General features: G+C 41.3%; 1 protein-coding gene across 5 annotated transcripts in view; it reads left to right on the plus strand.

The window, feature by feature from the left end:
* The first annotated feature begins 792 nt into the window (after positions 1 to 792).
* Positions 793 to 17054, plus strand: part of cadm1a (cell adhesion molecule 1a) — a 1471967-nt gene continuing 1455705 nt past the window's right edge. For 2 of the 5 annotated variants that reach the window (XM_034177825.1, XM_034177829.1), the window contains exon 1: positions 794 to 971. In XM_034177825.1, coding sequence (XP_034033716.1) covers positions 899 to 971 — 73 coding nt within the window. In that variant the 5' untranslated portion in view covers positions 794 to 898. Of the gene's footprint in view, positions 972 to 17054 lie in introns of all 5 variants that reach the window. The other 3 variants (XM_034177830.1, XM_034177831.1, XM_034177827.1) reach the window with 2 other exon arrangements.

Here is a 17054-nt window from a genome sequence, read left to right on the forward strand (position 1 = left end):
AACAAACCTGAGATGTTTTGTAAAGAAGAAAGGTCCAAAATACCTTCAACCAAAATTTTTCTGTTGCGGTGCCCAAATTTATGCACCTGCCTAATTTTGTTTAAAGAATTATTGCACACTTTCTGTAAATCCTATAAACTTCATTTCACTTCTCAAATATGACTGTTTGTCTGCTATATGATATATTTAACTGAAATTGCTGATCCAAATAACCAGTGATTTATAAATGAAAATCATGGAAATCATCAGGGGTGCCCAAAGTTTTACATACAACTCTTTGCCCCTGTGCCCAATGGTGCCGGTGCCTATCCTTAGATTCTGTAGGACTCCCCCTGGATTGGATGTCAGTCCATCACAAGTTCCTACTCTAGCCAATGACTGGTTCCCATTTACAATTGGGTGGACTAGGATCTTGCAGATGAAGTGCCTAAGAACTCAACCATATAGGTATCCCACGTCCAGTCCCATTGAGCTCCCTGCTCTGCTCAGTGTGTGTATATGTTTTTGGGTACAAAGTCTGCATTAAGCACATACATTAACCAGGTATTTTAAAATCAAAGTTGTGCAATGTGACTCTTTTAAGAGTGTTGCAGCTTCACTGATGTTGGTGTGCAAAGAGCCCCTTCTCACTATTGGTGGTCAATAAGGAAACTGATGCTGCTACGCCCCCTGTAGGGCAATCAGAGCAATTTTTAAAATTGCCAAATTGGAATAATTGCTGCAAATGCCATTAAGAGTGTTGAGTAAAGTGCCCCTCGTGGCGCAGTGAATGCGCATTGAAGTGTTTGGCGAAGTTTGCGCGCCGGTGATGCTGTGGCTGTGGACGCAGTGGGCTGCGTGCGTGTGAACGCGCTGGAGGTGAAGCAGCCTCTCTGCCATACTGAAGCAGGTGTCCAACATGGCGCACGCTGGCAGCGGCTCTCTCGTCACTATTCTCTTTTTATTCGTCTTTCCAGCGGTTCTTCACAAAGGTAGGACTTCAGTTTGTCACTTTCCTGCCAGATTTCCACGCTGCATGGAACGGAGGAGTCCGATTGTGTCGCCGTGTTTGGTGCATTTGCTGGTCGCGGCGTTGGATGGATGATGTGTGAGTCGGGGTAAAAAATATTGATGCTGTCCGTAAAGTTGAAATAAGAGCATAAAAAGACTGGAATCGTGTACGTTTGGCATGTGCACGGTGTGAACATGAGTGCCGTCTGTGGTTTGCCCTGCAGGAGAGAGTACAGCTGACAAACGAGCGCTTGTTTGGTCTGAATTCAGCCTCGTTTACTTTTGCAACAGCGGAGTGAGAACCGCTGCAGCGAATCCGTTCAAAACTCGGCCAATTAAATGTGACGCTGCTGGGGCACAAATCATACAACCCTGTATGGTCGTTAACTACTTGGAAAGAAAATGTAGTTCATTTTGGTTAATTCGGCCAAGCAGTAGCTGAAGGAAAAAGCCTCTAATTTGCTCATAATGTCATTTTTTTTTTTTTAGTCTGCGGTCGCTGCCCGCCGGCTGGATTTCTTTGGAGATGATGAGAACGAAGTGGAAACTCGTCGTAAAAGCGACAGTGTGCATAAAATAAGTGCCTCTCGGGGTTTATAATGTAAGCCGAATTGTAAAGCACATTTTACTGGCATTGCATTCCTCTTAAAGTGCTTCATAGCATTTGTGCATGTTTGGTGGTGGGCGAGAGAACAATAAATCAGCAGGGTTTTCAATGGTGATTTGGTCTCGTGGTGTTGGGACTGTTTTCTCAGCGCGCATGAAAAACTGCGCTGGGGTGTAGTGAAGTGAATTAGCTGGGCAACATAAAGCTGTGGTTGCGTTGTGACGCGATGCGGAACACGCACACGCGTGCAAGTGTTGGCTGGAGTGGGTTTTGGTGCGTGTTGCGCGCCGTCAGCAGAAAGTCGGCGTTTGTGCGAGTGTGCTGTGTAAAGTGCTCAAAGAGACCGTGCACGTTTTTATCTTTGCGCAGTGATGCATGAAGCATGCGTGCATGCATGCGTAGCGCGTGCACCCCCCTCACTGCACGCACACGTGCAGTCCGCGTTTGGAACGCGTTCACATTGTTATGTAAGTGGCCCTTGTGCCACATTTTCTGCATTAACGTCAATGGAGCTGATTCAGTCGAAAGATGCCTTTGATGCTGTTGCGGGGAGGTAATAGTTAAAGCTGTGCAGGCTGGACAGAAGTTGTGGTGCTCTTTAGACGCTGCTGGTTTACCTTCGTTCGTGGAAACGGCTCCACTGATTTCAAACAAAGCTCAGCGCGCAATTGCGCAAAGCCTTTCAATTATTTACCTTCAGCACATAGTGCAGGCTCACATTGTGCAGAGCATTGCAGGATGTGTTTTCTCATTACAAACGCATGCAAGTAGCTGCAGCCAGCTTTGGAAATGCAGCTCCCCCTCCACTGTGAGTTCACCTCATGCTGTCATCAGATCACACAAGTGCTCCAAATGCAAGGGATTTCTGGCAAAGAATTCACAGCTGACTGCCTCCTCCTGTCTCAGTGGGCTCAGATCCACTGGACCTCCATGTCGAACATTGATCGGAGATGGAAAAAGGAGGCAGCTGAATACTATTTCACTGTCAGTAAGCACGTCCACACATACACACACACACTGACAGGCTGTGGAAAATTTAACAGCCTTTGTACTTCACAAAATCCTTTTGTGGATTCATAATCAGGAGTCATATTCTGATCACACCTCTGGCTTTCACTGTTAACTTTTGAATTTAAAATGCTTGCCTCCTGTGCCGGAATGATGTACAGAATCCGAAACACAGTCGCTCACAGATCCAAGAATTGACCACATGATATGCATTCAGAACCAGCTGGATGAGCTCAGTCCACATAAACACTGCAATTTAGCCTGTTTGCAAACAAAGTCTGTCTTCTTGGCTGTGTTCACATAAATGCTTGAAATGACCTGAATCACTTTATTTCTGTTCTATATATTTCTAGTTTGCATGTACAGATCAGACATTTTGGTGTAATGTGAACAATCAGGCTTTTCTTTCATACATGCTGTCAGATCTGGTTGAATCTGATCACTGGTCATGTAACCGATTAGAAAATCATCCGATCTGTTCTCTTCTGCATAGCATGAATGTGCCTGTTTGACTCACTTTTATACCTTGTCCTTGATCTGATTCAGATGTGAAAAGTCATCCATGTGACAACTTATCAGATAGAGCTTACTGAGAAACATGATCAATACAAATTATAGCTGGTAAGAAAACAAACACACAAAAACCACAAAACAACAACAACAACAACAACAACAAAACATTCAGGTCATTTTTGCCTGCAGTATGAATGGTGTTGGTTGCTGGAGCACTCTGTGTTTAAGGCATAACAAAAATCTTCTCAAACAGCTATTCACAAATTTAAGAATGTGAGGATCCACTTTGAAATATGTTAATTTAGGTGAGACACATAGAGAAGAAAAATGCATCACTTCAATCCCATTTATTATCTCTGATTACATGTTAAAATATATAATTTAAGATACATTTTAATAATTTTTTTAAATAATTAATTCAAAATAAATGTTTTGGGTAACTCTCAACTTTATTAAAAACATTAAAAATTTAATACTTTTTTAAATGTATTTTTAATGACCTCATGGTCCGCCTGCAGTACATTAGCAGCCCACACTTTGGGAACCCCTGTTCTTGCACACCAGCGTGATACTTTTGCAAAACTGAGAACAGTTTCACTGTCATCTCTCAGCAGAATCTTGTTAATCTCTGTTTATCTTGCATATAAAAAGTTGAAACATTATGCAGATATGTATATGGATGTGTAAAGTAAAAAAAAGTGGTGTCATGTCAGCATTTAATCTTAAGCATTAATGTCACTGTTTTAATGCATTCATGCACGTCAGGTTGCCAGTGTTGATGCTTACGCCATCTTGATGCAAAATCAACAAGGCTGGATGGCAGTGGCGGCTGGTGAAAAAAAACCGTGGTGGGGCTGGTGTGCCAGTAGATTTTTCTGCCGAGTCCAGTACAGGCATTCAAATGAACAGTCGGAAAATTACGACAATTCCACAATAATCATTTCATGTCCTTCTCAAAATCAACATTTCACCATTTGACACCAATTACACACATAGTAAACCAAACTGTACTGCAGTACCTTTATCTTCAGCCAAACAGATCATGGGTTTCACAGTGACACTGACCTTAACAGAATAGAAAATATCTCCAAATTTAGACTTTCAAAATGTGGAATAATTCCTCATGAGACAAAAGAACATTATGTACATATGACAATGTTCACACCACCTTCCAAAAAAAGACAGAGAGAGATTGTGTGTGAATGAATGAGTGTGGGGGGGGGGGGGGGGGGGGGGTCTGAGGTGAGTGCTGGATTGAGTGATTGTATGAAGAGAGAGAGAGAATGTGTGTATGTGTGAGAGAGAGCGTGTGTGTGGTAAAATTAAAATTAGATCAGCACCTCTAAATCTGAGGCCATGGTTCTCAGCAGGAAACCGATGGATTGCCTACTCTGGGTAGGGAATACGGCCTTGCCCCAAGTGAAGGAGTTCAAGTACCTCAGGGTATTGTTCACGAGTGAGGGGACGATGAAGCGTGAGATTGGCTGGAGAATCGGTGCAGCAGGGGCAGTATTGCATTCGCTCTACTGTACTGTTGTGACGAAAAGGGAGCTGACCCAAAAGGCGAAGCTCTCAATCTACTGGTCAATCTTCATTCCTGTTCTCACCTATGGTCATGAGTGTTGGGTCATGAACGAAAGAACTAGATCACGGGTACAAGCGACCGAAATGGTCTTCCTCAGGAGGGTGGCTGGTGTCTCCCTTAGAGATAGGGTGAGAAGTTCGGTCTTCTGTGGGAGGCTCGGAGTAGAGTCGCTGCTCCTTCTCATTGAATGGAGCCAGCTGAGGTGGTTCGGGCATCTGGTAAGGATGCCTCCTGGGCACCTCCTAAGGGAGGTGTTCCAGGCACATCCATCTGGGAGGAGACACCGGGGAAGACCCAGGACTAGGTGGAGAGATTATATCTCCACACTGGCCTGGGAACGCCTTGGGATCCCCCAGTCAGTGGTGGTCAATGTGGCATGGGAAGGGGAAGTCTGGGGTCCCATGCTGGAGCTGTTGCCCCTGCGATCCAAACCCAGAAAAGCGGTTGAAGATGAGTGTTGAGTGAGTGAGTACTCATGATTTGACGCCACTGGATGAGATCTTGCGTGGAGCCCCAGATCGAGGGAGATTATCAATGGTCTTGTATGTCTTCCATTTTCTTACAATTGCTCCCACAGTTGATTTATTCACACCAACCTGCTTGACTATTGTAGATTCACTCTTCCCAGCCTCGTGCACATCCACAATTGTCTTCCTGGTGTCCTTCGACAGCTCTTTGGTCTTGGCCATGGTTGAGTTTTGGACTCTGACTGTTTGAGGCTGTGGACAGGAGTCTTTTATACAGTTAACAAGTTCAAACAGGTGCCATTAATACAGGTGGACAGAAGAACTTCTTAAAGAAGAAGTTACAGGTCTGTGAGAGCCAGAAATCTTGCTTGTTTGTGGGTGACCAAATACTTATTTTCCACCACAATTTACAAATAAATTGTTTAAAAATCCTAAAATGTTGATTTCCTGGATTTTTTTTGTCATTTTGTCTCTCATAGTTGATGAATGATAAATTACAGACCTCTCTCGTCCTTCTAAGTAGGAGAACTTGCAAAATCAGGCGCTGACTAAATACTCTTGCCCCACTGTAACTGTAAAGAAGAAGCCACTGTTAGCAAGAATATTCAGTTCAGAGATGTCTGTTCATCAGACCGGGCATTTAAAAGAAAATCTGAATTCAGACAAAACCCTGAAATATTCATCATTGTTACTTATAATTTTTTACCTGATGATCATTTATTTTCACACAATTTTCAGAACAAAATAACTTTTGATAAAGAAAAAATTCATGCTCAAAATGTACCAAACTGCCCCATTTTGTTTTCACTGCCTCGAGTTGCTGGTGTCGCAGACTGAACAGTCTGCCCCAAAAAATTAGTCCGCCCTGCCTCCAAGGCCCATTAGTCATTTTACAGCTCAGCTGCTTGTCTAAAACAGTCTCTTCACCCAAAGTGATTAAATGGATTAATGGGATTATTAACCACCAGATGACAAGGTAAAACATCTTGAATCATTCTAAAGTCAGTTTTAAGAAGAAACAAGGCTTTTTAAGCAGAAATGAGGCGATAATCTGTGAGACTTTGAAGTAACTGACACGCAGTGAACGCATCAGCTACCAGCTCATGTAGCCGCCATGCTCTGATCGCTTCCTTAATTGTCTTTTATGATGAAATAATGCTGAATTTTTGTGGAAATGATTGTTGTACAAAAGCTTCAGATATCTGTCGCTAAGACAGATGATGACTGGAGTGCACTTTAAAGCAGAAACAAGGTGATAATCCGTGAACTGCGGCTAATAACACATGCACAGTGTCATCATCTATCTCAGCGATAGATATCTGAAGCTTTTGTACAACAATCATTTCTGCATAAATTCAGCATCATTTCATCATAAAAGGTGGCAGAAGTGATTAGAGCGCCACGGCTAAACGAGCTGCTAGCTGATGCATTCAGTGCGCGTTGGACATTTCAAAGCCTTGCGGAATTTAGCCTCGTTTCTGCTTAAAACAGCCTTGTTTCTGCTTAAAACTGACTTTAGAATGATTTAAGAGGTTTTAGCTCTTTCATCTGATGGTTAATAATCCCATTAATCAATTTGATTGCTTTGCGTGAAGAGACTCCCTCTCAGACGTGCTGCTATGGTCTGAAATGACGCATGCGCAGATGCAAAAGGTGGACCAATTTTTAGGGGCAGACTGTTTGGTCTGCTACACCCAGACTTGGGGCTGGGCCTTGGGACTTGCATTTTCAGTACCTAGAGTGCTCCAGGACTCGGTGGCCAAGAATTCTAAAGTAAACTGTGGATGGTGGTTTTTCCAACTGCAAGTGTTTTGAATTTGATCATTTAATTCCAGCCTTGACAGGAAGCCTCACGCAACGCCAAAGCAATGTGCTCAGAACTTAAAAGAAATTTCAAGCGCAAGCACTTTTTGTTTTTTTATTTATTTCTAAAAATTTTCATTGTTATATTTCAGTATCTTTATAGTTCCACACATACGAGGTCTGTCCAAAAAGTAACAGACCTTTTTATTTTTTCCAAAAACTATATGGATTTGAATCATGTGTGATTGCATCAGCCAAGCTTGAACCTTCGTGCGCATGCGTGAGTTTTTTCACGCCTGTCGGTTGCGTCATTCGCCTGTGAGCAGTGGTCCACCCCCCTCGTCGGATTTTTATTGTGAGGAAAATGTCTGAACGATTTGGAGCTTTGCTGTATCAAATTTTTCCAGAAACTGTGAGAGACAGCCATGTGGACACCATTCGCTAAATTCAGATGGCTTTCAGGGACGATTTTATGGGGATCACACAGATTGAGGAGTGTTACAGCCATTTTAAAGACCGCCCACAGTGGCTGAGGGTGCGCTGCGTTCCGAACGAAAGAGAAGCGGAGGAATGCACCACCGTGCCGCGAAAGGCGCGAGACAAAACCACAGGAATTTGCGCATCGGGACGGAGCCGCTTGGCGCAAAGCAACGCCGTGATGAAGCCTCACAGGACATGTTCTGGTATGTCCAGCTAATCCACAATTTCTCGGATAGTCACACGACTGAAAAGCCACCGAAAGCCGTCTGAAAGCCGTCCTGTGAGACCAGCACGGAGGTGGTTTTGTGCCGCATTCCTCCGCTCCTCTTTCCATGACAAAACTCCTGTAACAGTGGAATGTGCCGAAAACGTCTTGATGTCCACGTCTTCTGCCATTTCTGTGGTAGTCAGACGACGTCCCGGATCAACACAGCGTTCAGTTTGGAAATGATCTGGTCGTTTCAGCCTGTCAATCGCCGCTCGGAACGCGGCACGCTCTCAGCCGCTGTGGGCGGTCTTTAAACCGGCTGTAACACTCCTCAGTCTGTGTGATCCCCATAAAATCGTCCCTGAAACCTATCTGAATTTAGCGAATGGTGTCCACCTGGCTGTCTCTCACAGTTTCTGGAAAAATTTGATGCAGCAAAGCTGCAAATCATTCAGCCATTTCCCTGACAATGAAAATCCGATGAGGGGGGTGGACCAGTGCTCACACAAAGTCTGCCCACAGGCGAATGACACAACCGAGAGGCGTGAAAAAAGTCACGCATGCGCACGAAGGTTCAAGCTTGGCTGATGCAATCACATGTGATTCAAATCCATATAGTTTTTGAAAAAAATAAAAAGGTCCGTTACTTTTTGGACAGACCTCGTATTTTCTTATTCTTTTTCAGACTTATTCTTTTTTGTGTTAATCTTTCTGTTCCATACTGCTGTAGAAGAATGTGAATCCAGTATTGAGTTTGAACACTAGGGCGCTGTGCTTGCACTTGTTAGTGAGCGGTGTGCTGCTTCTGCCGACCCGCTGAGGCTTGCAACTTACTTATCTTATCTCAAGCAAGCATCTGTGTTGCCATTTCTTTCCTCCTGTTATGTAACGGTTCAGCAGTGATGTAGGTGAGAAGAAAGAGAGTCCTGAAATGTATTTGTTGTGTTCAGGTACCTTTTTGAAGGTAGGAAAAAAAACAACCTGCAGAACCTGCGACAAAAATAAAATTGTTTCACATGGAACAGCACATGCTTTAGATTAGGGCTGAGCAACACCAGGGCAGCAATTATCTGTTTTAATAATCCATCAGTTCTCCAATGTTAGAAGTGTTGATGGTGTGTTTCAGCCGGAACCTCTCATTTTTCCAAACAGGCATAAGTCAGTATTATTCTTTACTGCTGATCTGAGTTAATATTGAGTATCTGCTGAAAGACTTTCATCTAATTTCCAAAATTATGTTATTTCCTGTGTAGAACACTTATACTCTAAGCATCTATTAAAATGACAAAAGCAGCGTACGTATGTGTGCTTGACAGCTGTGACAGCGTTCTATCGTTTTATAATGTTTATGTAATATTTAGTACAGTGTGGTAAAATATTGATGATGATCTGTGCGGATGAGTTGTGTGCCATATGGCACATTTGTTCCACACATCACTGAATAGGCGTTGGCATTAAACATTTTGGCCCACTTGGAACAGCGTGTTTACTTGTCCGACAGAAGTTTCGGAGTGTTAGAGGACAAGTTGGGACATGTCTATCTCGGCTTTCAGTGCTTACCAGTCGAGTGAGTATAAAAGAACTTGTGGAGAGCTGGACATGTCCCAACTTGTCCTCTAACACTCCGAAACGGAGGTGTTCCTTTGTCTCGCTTCATCAGCGAATCACTCGTGACGCGCGAAGCCTCCGCGCGGCTTTCCATGACAAAATCTCTTGTTAAAAGTGAAATCTGCCGCAAAATGGCTGATGTCCAGGTCTTGTGATAACCAGAGAAAGGGAACACGACGGTCTCATATCCACAGAGCCATCAGCTTAGAAATGATCCAGTGGTTTGTGCCGTATCGTCGCAGCTCGCAGCGCGGCGCACCGACCGTCCTTAAAGGGGTCCTTAAAGCTGTAGTTAAACTCCTTATTCTCTGTGAAGCCAGTAAAATTTTCACTGAAAGCCAGATAAATTTTTTGAATGGTTTCTAGGTGCCAGTCTCTAACAGCTTCTGAAAAAATTCTGATGGAAAAAAAGTCCTTTTCATTCCGCCATTTCCAGACAATGAAAATCCGACGAGGGGGCGGGACCACTCCCTCCACAAGGCGTGCTCACAGGCGAATGACGTCACCGACAGGCGTGGAAAAACTCAGGCATGCGCACGAGGGTTCAAGCATGTCTGATGTAAAAACATATGAATGAAATCCATATAGTTTAAAAAAATAATAAAAAGGACCGTTAATTTATGGACAGACCACGTATATCTGTAATAAAATCATCAAATTTCTATTTAACTAGTCGGCAGGAATCAAGGCTGTAAAACACTGGTTAAAAACCCCTTGAAATTATTATTTTTCCTCCTGTGACATATATATAAATACATGAATTTTCACAAAATGTTCTCATTCTAGTTTGAATGCATGAATAAATTTCTTATGTCATCTATTTTTAGTGTAGCAGCCAGACTTGGTACTTTAGTCTGTTTGTATTATCGTTCTACTATGACTGCCCATAACCCAAAAACATGCAAAAATGGGATGCTTAATCCAGTTTCCCCCTAACATGCTGGCTAATAAAGTGCAGACCTGGCAACCCGCCCAAAAATGAAAGAAAATTAGCTGTGCCCTCAGCCATACTTCATTTAGCTGTTCGACTTTAAACAAAAACCGCCACAAACGCTGCTTTGGCTTCAAAATTTTACCCCAATGGAGCACAATCAAACAAGTTTCAAGCTGTAGTCTCTATGAATACCTTGTTTAAAGAAGTTCAAACCTGATTAAAGCCATTAAGACTATAAATACCTGAAAGGTACCATGTCGTATCAGTGAGTTCAAAAATATCAAATCTGATGATGTCCGTAACTACTATGTGTTCCAAGCGATGGATCAACAAGTTACTATGATGCTTCCAGACATGCCCCGATTTGGTAATAAATGGGAAGGAACAATGCTCAGTGGAATAGCCCTGTAAAACCCCCACATTGTTGTTGCTCAGTCAGATGTGAACATCTCATTACAAGCTGTTAAACAAAGTAGATACAATTTTGTTAAAAGCTTATGTTTGTGGATGGTAGTCCCATGTTCCCATTTAATGAAGAGCTGCCCGTTCTTTGACACATCTCATCCTGTCAGGCTTTGCTGAGATGCAGATGCATGGCTCAGACCTCAGTGTATAGACAACAGGTACAGCTTTGTAAAAAAGATGTGATTTATTTGACAAAAGAGTACAAAGGTTAGGGTGGTGAGCAGACTAGTCCTTTGAGGCCAGCTGATGTTGAGGCTCGGTGTAGGCAGATGGCTGGGTGCAGTCAGCGCAGGATGACAAATCAATGCACTGGTGACGTGGGAGAACGAGCCAGTCTTTTAAACTGCTCAGGAGTGGACCATTGATTGCAGTTGCGAGATGTCAAAAGGTCAGCCACACCAAGCCTAGATTCACAGAACAAACAGATACACACGGGGGGGAGCAGCAAAAAGGTAAAATCCTAACATTTTCATCCTTGATTTGTTGAAAGGATTGGATGTATATTAGTTCAGAGAATTTAACATTGAAAATCACATTTCCTGGTGTCTTAAAGTCAACAAATAAAGCAAAGTAGTGGTAGACAATCAACTTGGTGGCTGATTAATCAGGCAATTTAAATGAATGTTAAGATAATTGGCCTTTGCTTATATCTACTCTCATGAGGTGGAATAAAACAAATGGTTCATTTGACAAGTGGGCATATCAGTGTGGATTCTGTGAAGTGACACTAGGACTCTGCCATGTCACTTTACACACAGATGAGTGCCTTAAAACAATGTAAATAGGTGCGTTGAAACAGTGGGAAAAGTGTCGGTGCTGAATGGATTGCTACCTGGTCGAAAACAGTAAGATGAATAGAGACAATTTCAAAAGCAGTACTGTTAAATAAATTATTTAAGGAGAGCTGCTTTGTTGTTCTTATTAAATTGTTAAATTGCACATCATAGAAAAACCCCAGCCCCCATTGGCATTACATACCAGCTATCAGCCGCCTTGCTCTCCAAGAAAAAAAAAAACAAAACAAAATGGCATCAGCATCAGTTATTGAAAAAAAACCCTATTCTGGTCGAACACTAAAGTGACACTTGTTATTGTATTCTAAGCATCAAGTCTGTTCAGTGCGTTTTCATTGTGAGACAGTTTAATTTGTTGGCTTAGATGAAACAAGCAGAAGTGGCAAACAATACAGTTGTGGCAAAAGATCTGGGTCAGCAATAATTGATTGTAAATGAAGAAATTACTTTCATTACCAGAATGTAGATTTGTTTTTCAAGCTTTAATAATTAAATTCAGCTTGAGTTTAAAAATTGTTTACTGGGTATGAGCACCACATTGTTGAATTGTATTTACACCTACAGAAATTGATCAGGTTTATCAGCACTTTCTTTGACAATAAACAGACTGTCTTTAGGTTGTAGATAAAACAAGATATTTTGGGATATCATCTTGGGCCTTGGTAAACATTGACATTTTTCTCAATTTTCTGACTTTACGGACCAAAAAGTAATTGATTAATCAAGAAAATAAACATCAAAGTAAAAAAAAAAATGTCTCAGGAAAAGGCAAAACTGGGCGCAATATATTTTACCATAATCTTTATTTATTGTTTTATTTCTCCAGAGATGTCACATTACATATTTTTATATATTGATTTTTTTTAATTTATGTACTTTTTATGACAAAATAGTTGAATACATTGTTGAAAGTCATTGATAGAACTTATGGTTAGGATTTGCTGATAAGTTAACCAAATGATTAACTGTTATCACAAAATGATCAGTAGATTTATTGGAAAAATAATTGTTAGATTAATTGACTAATCAGGAAATAATGATCAATACAATAATCAATTACATTAATTATTAATAGTTGCAGCACTAATTGTGGTGTTTTATTACTTATGCTGTTTTACACTGTCGTTTCTTATTTATATGCAGAACGTTTGAGATTTTCCAAAATCCTGTTTTGTTTGTTTTTGTTTGTTTGTTTGTTTTGTTTGTTTTTTTTTATCTGTGTCTTAATCTGCTGATCACAGCATCAGTCTCTGCTGCTGAAAATCAACTCAGTATTTTGTCATGTTGGTACCATGTGAATGGTCACATGTGGCCCACAGCTGCTCAATATCATTGTTTTAATTGAAGAATTAGCCCTCCGTATGATCCAAATGATGTTTTAGAGACATGCCAACAGTAATAAATTGACATAGTTGACACTTTGAGTTGAGTGTCAGTTTTGTATTGACTGCTGACAACCTGAGATCTCTCGGACTCATATCAGACCTGTTTGAGATGTGTTGGGCTCTTTGCCCAGCTGGTAGGAGGCTTGGTGATGGAGAACAGGTGTGGAAATGGACTTGTTGTCCTTCTGTACCCCTAGGCAGTCTCACCAGCTGTAATGAAGAACAATGGCTTTATTCCTGGACAGAGGGACCCAGCGTGACCCCCACCCCCATCCTGTCTGCCTGTCCTGACTGACTCTGTTGGCAGACCAGCTGATGACTGGACTGGGTCGCATCTGGCCTCTGTGCACTTAGTGTAATCAAGACAGAAACAAAGGTTTATGGCCTACTGTTGGGCAGCTGCCGATTGATGGGATGTCGCGTAAGGACTCCACCGACCCTCTTATTCCAAATGTCTTGCAGGAGTGGCTGGAGGCAGCAATCAGTCTCTTCTAAAGTCAACGCTCTGGTTTTTCCTTTATAATGAATATACAAATAGCTTGACAGTCTAATGAGTTAAATTAAATTACAACTCTAAGTAATGCCAGTCATGATATTGATGACCAATATACACAAGGCCAACAAAATGTAATTTTGAACTTGCTCCTTTCTTTCTTTGTGATCCTTTGTTTTCTTCATTTTATCAAAAAGTTCAACAATTTTATTCTCTTAAAAATGATTCCTTAATTAGTGCATTAGTGCAGACGTAAAACTGGGACACCCAGAGTAATATTGATTGAACATTTTAGTTGTAATTTTTTATTTGTATAGCATTATTATTGTTGTTGTTGTTGTTAATATGTGCAATAAAATGTCTTTAAAATGCAAAGCAGTGTGTTAATGTCCCTTTTAAAACATGCACTGTGCTCTGTGCTGACTGCAGATACAGCGCAACCTGCTGACTAAATGGGCCTCAAAATTAATTTTCCATGTGGAGCAAGTTAAGTGCATAGTGCACTGGTGCTGATTCGCCAGTGTTGTGTGGGCCAGTTTTTTCATTGAGCCCTGAAAACTATCACAAAGATAAAAAAAAGTTCATCTATGGTAGCTGATTGGGCAGAGTCTTTGTTCCTGCTGAGGGTGAGTGCCTTTATCTCCATCCACATTATAAACTTGTCATTTGCTGTTTGTTGTTGTCATAGAAGCAAGTCCCTTGCATATTATTTTTATTGCATTATTTTTTGTTTTAATGTAGTTTTTTATGCTGAGATGAAGCATTCCTCAGAACCCTTTCAGTACATTTCTGACAAACAAACAACCCTTACGTAAGGGATTATATAACCTTACACTGCAGTTGTTTGATAAGACAGGAAATTTAAAATTAGTTATTTTAATAACAGCATCAACTAGTAACAAGGATTTGATTGGATGTGATCTGAACATTCTGAGCATACAATGAAAGACTTACCTTTTAAATAAGACGTCTAAACATACAAAAATAACCATGAAGGAGTGTAACCTGTTTGTAATGTTACACCGACTATCATGGGTTTTGTTGATGAGTCCATTTTTGCAATGTTTTCACTTAAAGAGAAAATAAAAAAAAAATGACTGTATAGCAACTAGGGATGTCCCGATCAGGTTTTTTTTGGCCCTGATCCGATTCCGAGTCATCTGATTTTGAGTATCTGCTGATACCGAGTCCCGATCCGATCTTTAAAAAACTGAATGAACAATGAACAAATGCTAAATATATAATAATTTCATTTTAATCACCTTATTTTATCATTTATCACCTAAACAGTGCACTTCTCCTTGAGGTAGCTTGAACAATCAAGTAATAATCTACCAGACTTAAAAATGTACAAATTTCCATGTTATTTTATTTGTCTAAAAATAAATGTCAAAGGTTCCTTATGTTAAACAAGAAATTATCTAATCTGAAATAACAGGTGGTTTTAATTTATAAAGGAAAGGTTTTTAAAGAACCATTTATTGATTTAGCTATTTTAATTACAAGTGTTCTAAATGTTTTTTAAACAGTAATCAGAAATTTTGAGGTAACAAACAACAACAACAAAAAACATTTCCAAGGATTTTTCTTCAGACACGTGGTTTCTGCACTGATCTGTGGTTCAAATCCCCACCTGACTGGAAAATCATTAAGGGCCCTTGGGCAATGTATTTAATCCCCTATTCCTCCCGGTGTGTAGTGAGCGCCTTGTATGGCAGCACCCTGGACATCGGGGTGAATGTGAGGCATAATTGTAAAGCGCTTTGAGCATCTGATGCAGATGGAAAAGCGGCTTTATAAATGCAGTCCATTTACCATTTTGTACAGATCAGTGGTTTCTGCCACTAGTCTTCGTGTCACAGCTCAGAGCGTCGAAAGTTCAAAGTCAACTTGAAAAGTAAAAGGAAAAAAAACAACTTACATTTGCGTCCTGACAGTCCTCAGTGTACCCTCTGATGCTTTATCACTGTTCAACAAGTTCAGCAGCACAGTGAACATGAATGAAGTTTGGAAGCTCTTTAGACGCGCTCCTAAATATGAGGTGCGCACGGTCGCTTGTGCACACACCATCTCTTGCTCCATTTGCAGACAATCAGGACAATTTGTTTTTTTCTTGTTAATCAGATGACAGATCGTCATCCTGAGGACTTGGTCAGCACCGGGTCCTGCTGCGCACAGAAGGATGACTGAGCAAGAGTTTCGGTGGGAAAGTTGTCCATCATCCTCTTGTCATTCCATCAGGCATCAGGCTGAGCATGTAACACACAAACAGCAGTGTCTGCGAAAGAAACTTTGCGCGCATAACTCCACCACCTCTGTCCGGTTGAACTTAGGTGTTTTCTTTTGTTCAATTAAAAAAAAAAAAAAAAGATTGGTTTGAACTTTGACCACGTCAGCCTGCTGACAAGCGGCAGTGCGTCAGAAGCTCGCGTCAAAAGCCGAGCTAAAGTGACGCTTCTGACGCCTCTAAAAAGCAATGCGTCTCACGCCTCTGATGCTTCTGACGCATGAAAGGCCCATTAATCTCAAGTCTGAAACCACGTGATCAGGCCCGATTTCCGATTCAATTTATATTGTGATATGAATTTCAAGTATATCGCCCAGCCCTACTTTAAACTACGTTTTATTTCTACATTTGTCAATGAGAAAACTCCACAGGTTTATTAAGGTTTTGGAACAGTGCAACCAGGAAGGCTTGGAGAGGAAGCGGGGATGGGCGGCGACCGTATTGTGTAAGAGATGTCTATATGAAACTTGTGTCACTTAGTCCCACACTGGGCTGGGAACTTGCAATCTCTGGAATGGGATGTGAACACTCTAACCATGATACTTAATCCTATGGACTCTAGCATCCGTTAGCCTTGGGGTGTGAGGTTTTCATAACATCAAGAAATTTGGGCAAAGGCCTTAATCCCCTCTTTGCTCTCGTGGTGTAGTGGGCACCTTGTATTGCAGCAGCCTCACATTGGGGTGACTGTGAGGTATTGATGTGTAAAGCGCTTTGAGAGCATCTGATGCAGATGGAAAAAGCACTATATAAATGCCGTCCATTTACCATTTTTAATCAAAATTCAATGTTGTCTGGAAACCATTATATAGAAATTCTAAATCACTTGAATTTCTCACCCTGCAGGGAAAAATTCAAACCACATGACTTACATTTGGTAGCGATGTCATAGAGCACTTGGGGGCTGAATTCTGTGAGGAATGCAAAAAAAAGAAAAAAGCATGACATCATCTGCTGTTTACTCAAACACAATAAACCAACATGTTGGAGAATGCTCTGAACTGCTTATTTCTGTGTAAATCTTTCTCATATTTTGTAAAAGTTAGCGAGAAATAAACACTTCTAATTTGGAAAAAAAAATGCTGTTTTTTAAACCAGGTAACACCTGTGAAGTGATTTGCAAGACATTTTACATCGAACCTTACCAACCACTAGAGCAAGCACACAGGCAACAGTGGTATGATAACTCCCTCTGACGATTTGAGGAAGAAACCTCAAGCAGATTCAAAGGGGGTGACCCTCCTCTTGGACCATGCACGCCCTGACAAAGGGCATCAAGCAAGTAGGTCAGGTCACAAGTAATCTCAAAACCTCCGCATGTGCACATGCTTTCTCCTGCAGTTTGTCTGTATGACAGCAAAGAAGGGAACAACAATGCTCACCACAGAATTCCCCCCAGATAAATATGTTCTCCTCATTAAAATGCA

The sequence above is a fragment of the Thalassophryne amazonica genome, chromosome 9 (assembly GCF_902500255.1).
Source record: "Thalassophryne amazonica chromosome 9, fThaAma1.1, whole genome shotgun sequence".
NCBI classification, from domain to species: Eukaryota; Metazoa; Chordata; class Actinopteri; order Batrachoidiformes; family Batrachoididae; genus Thalassophryne; species Thalassophryne amazonica.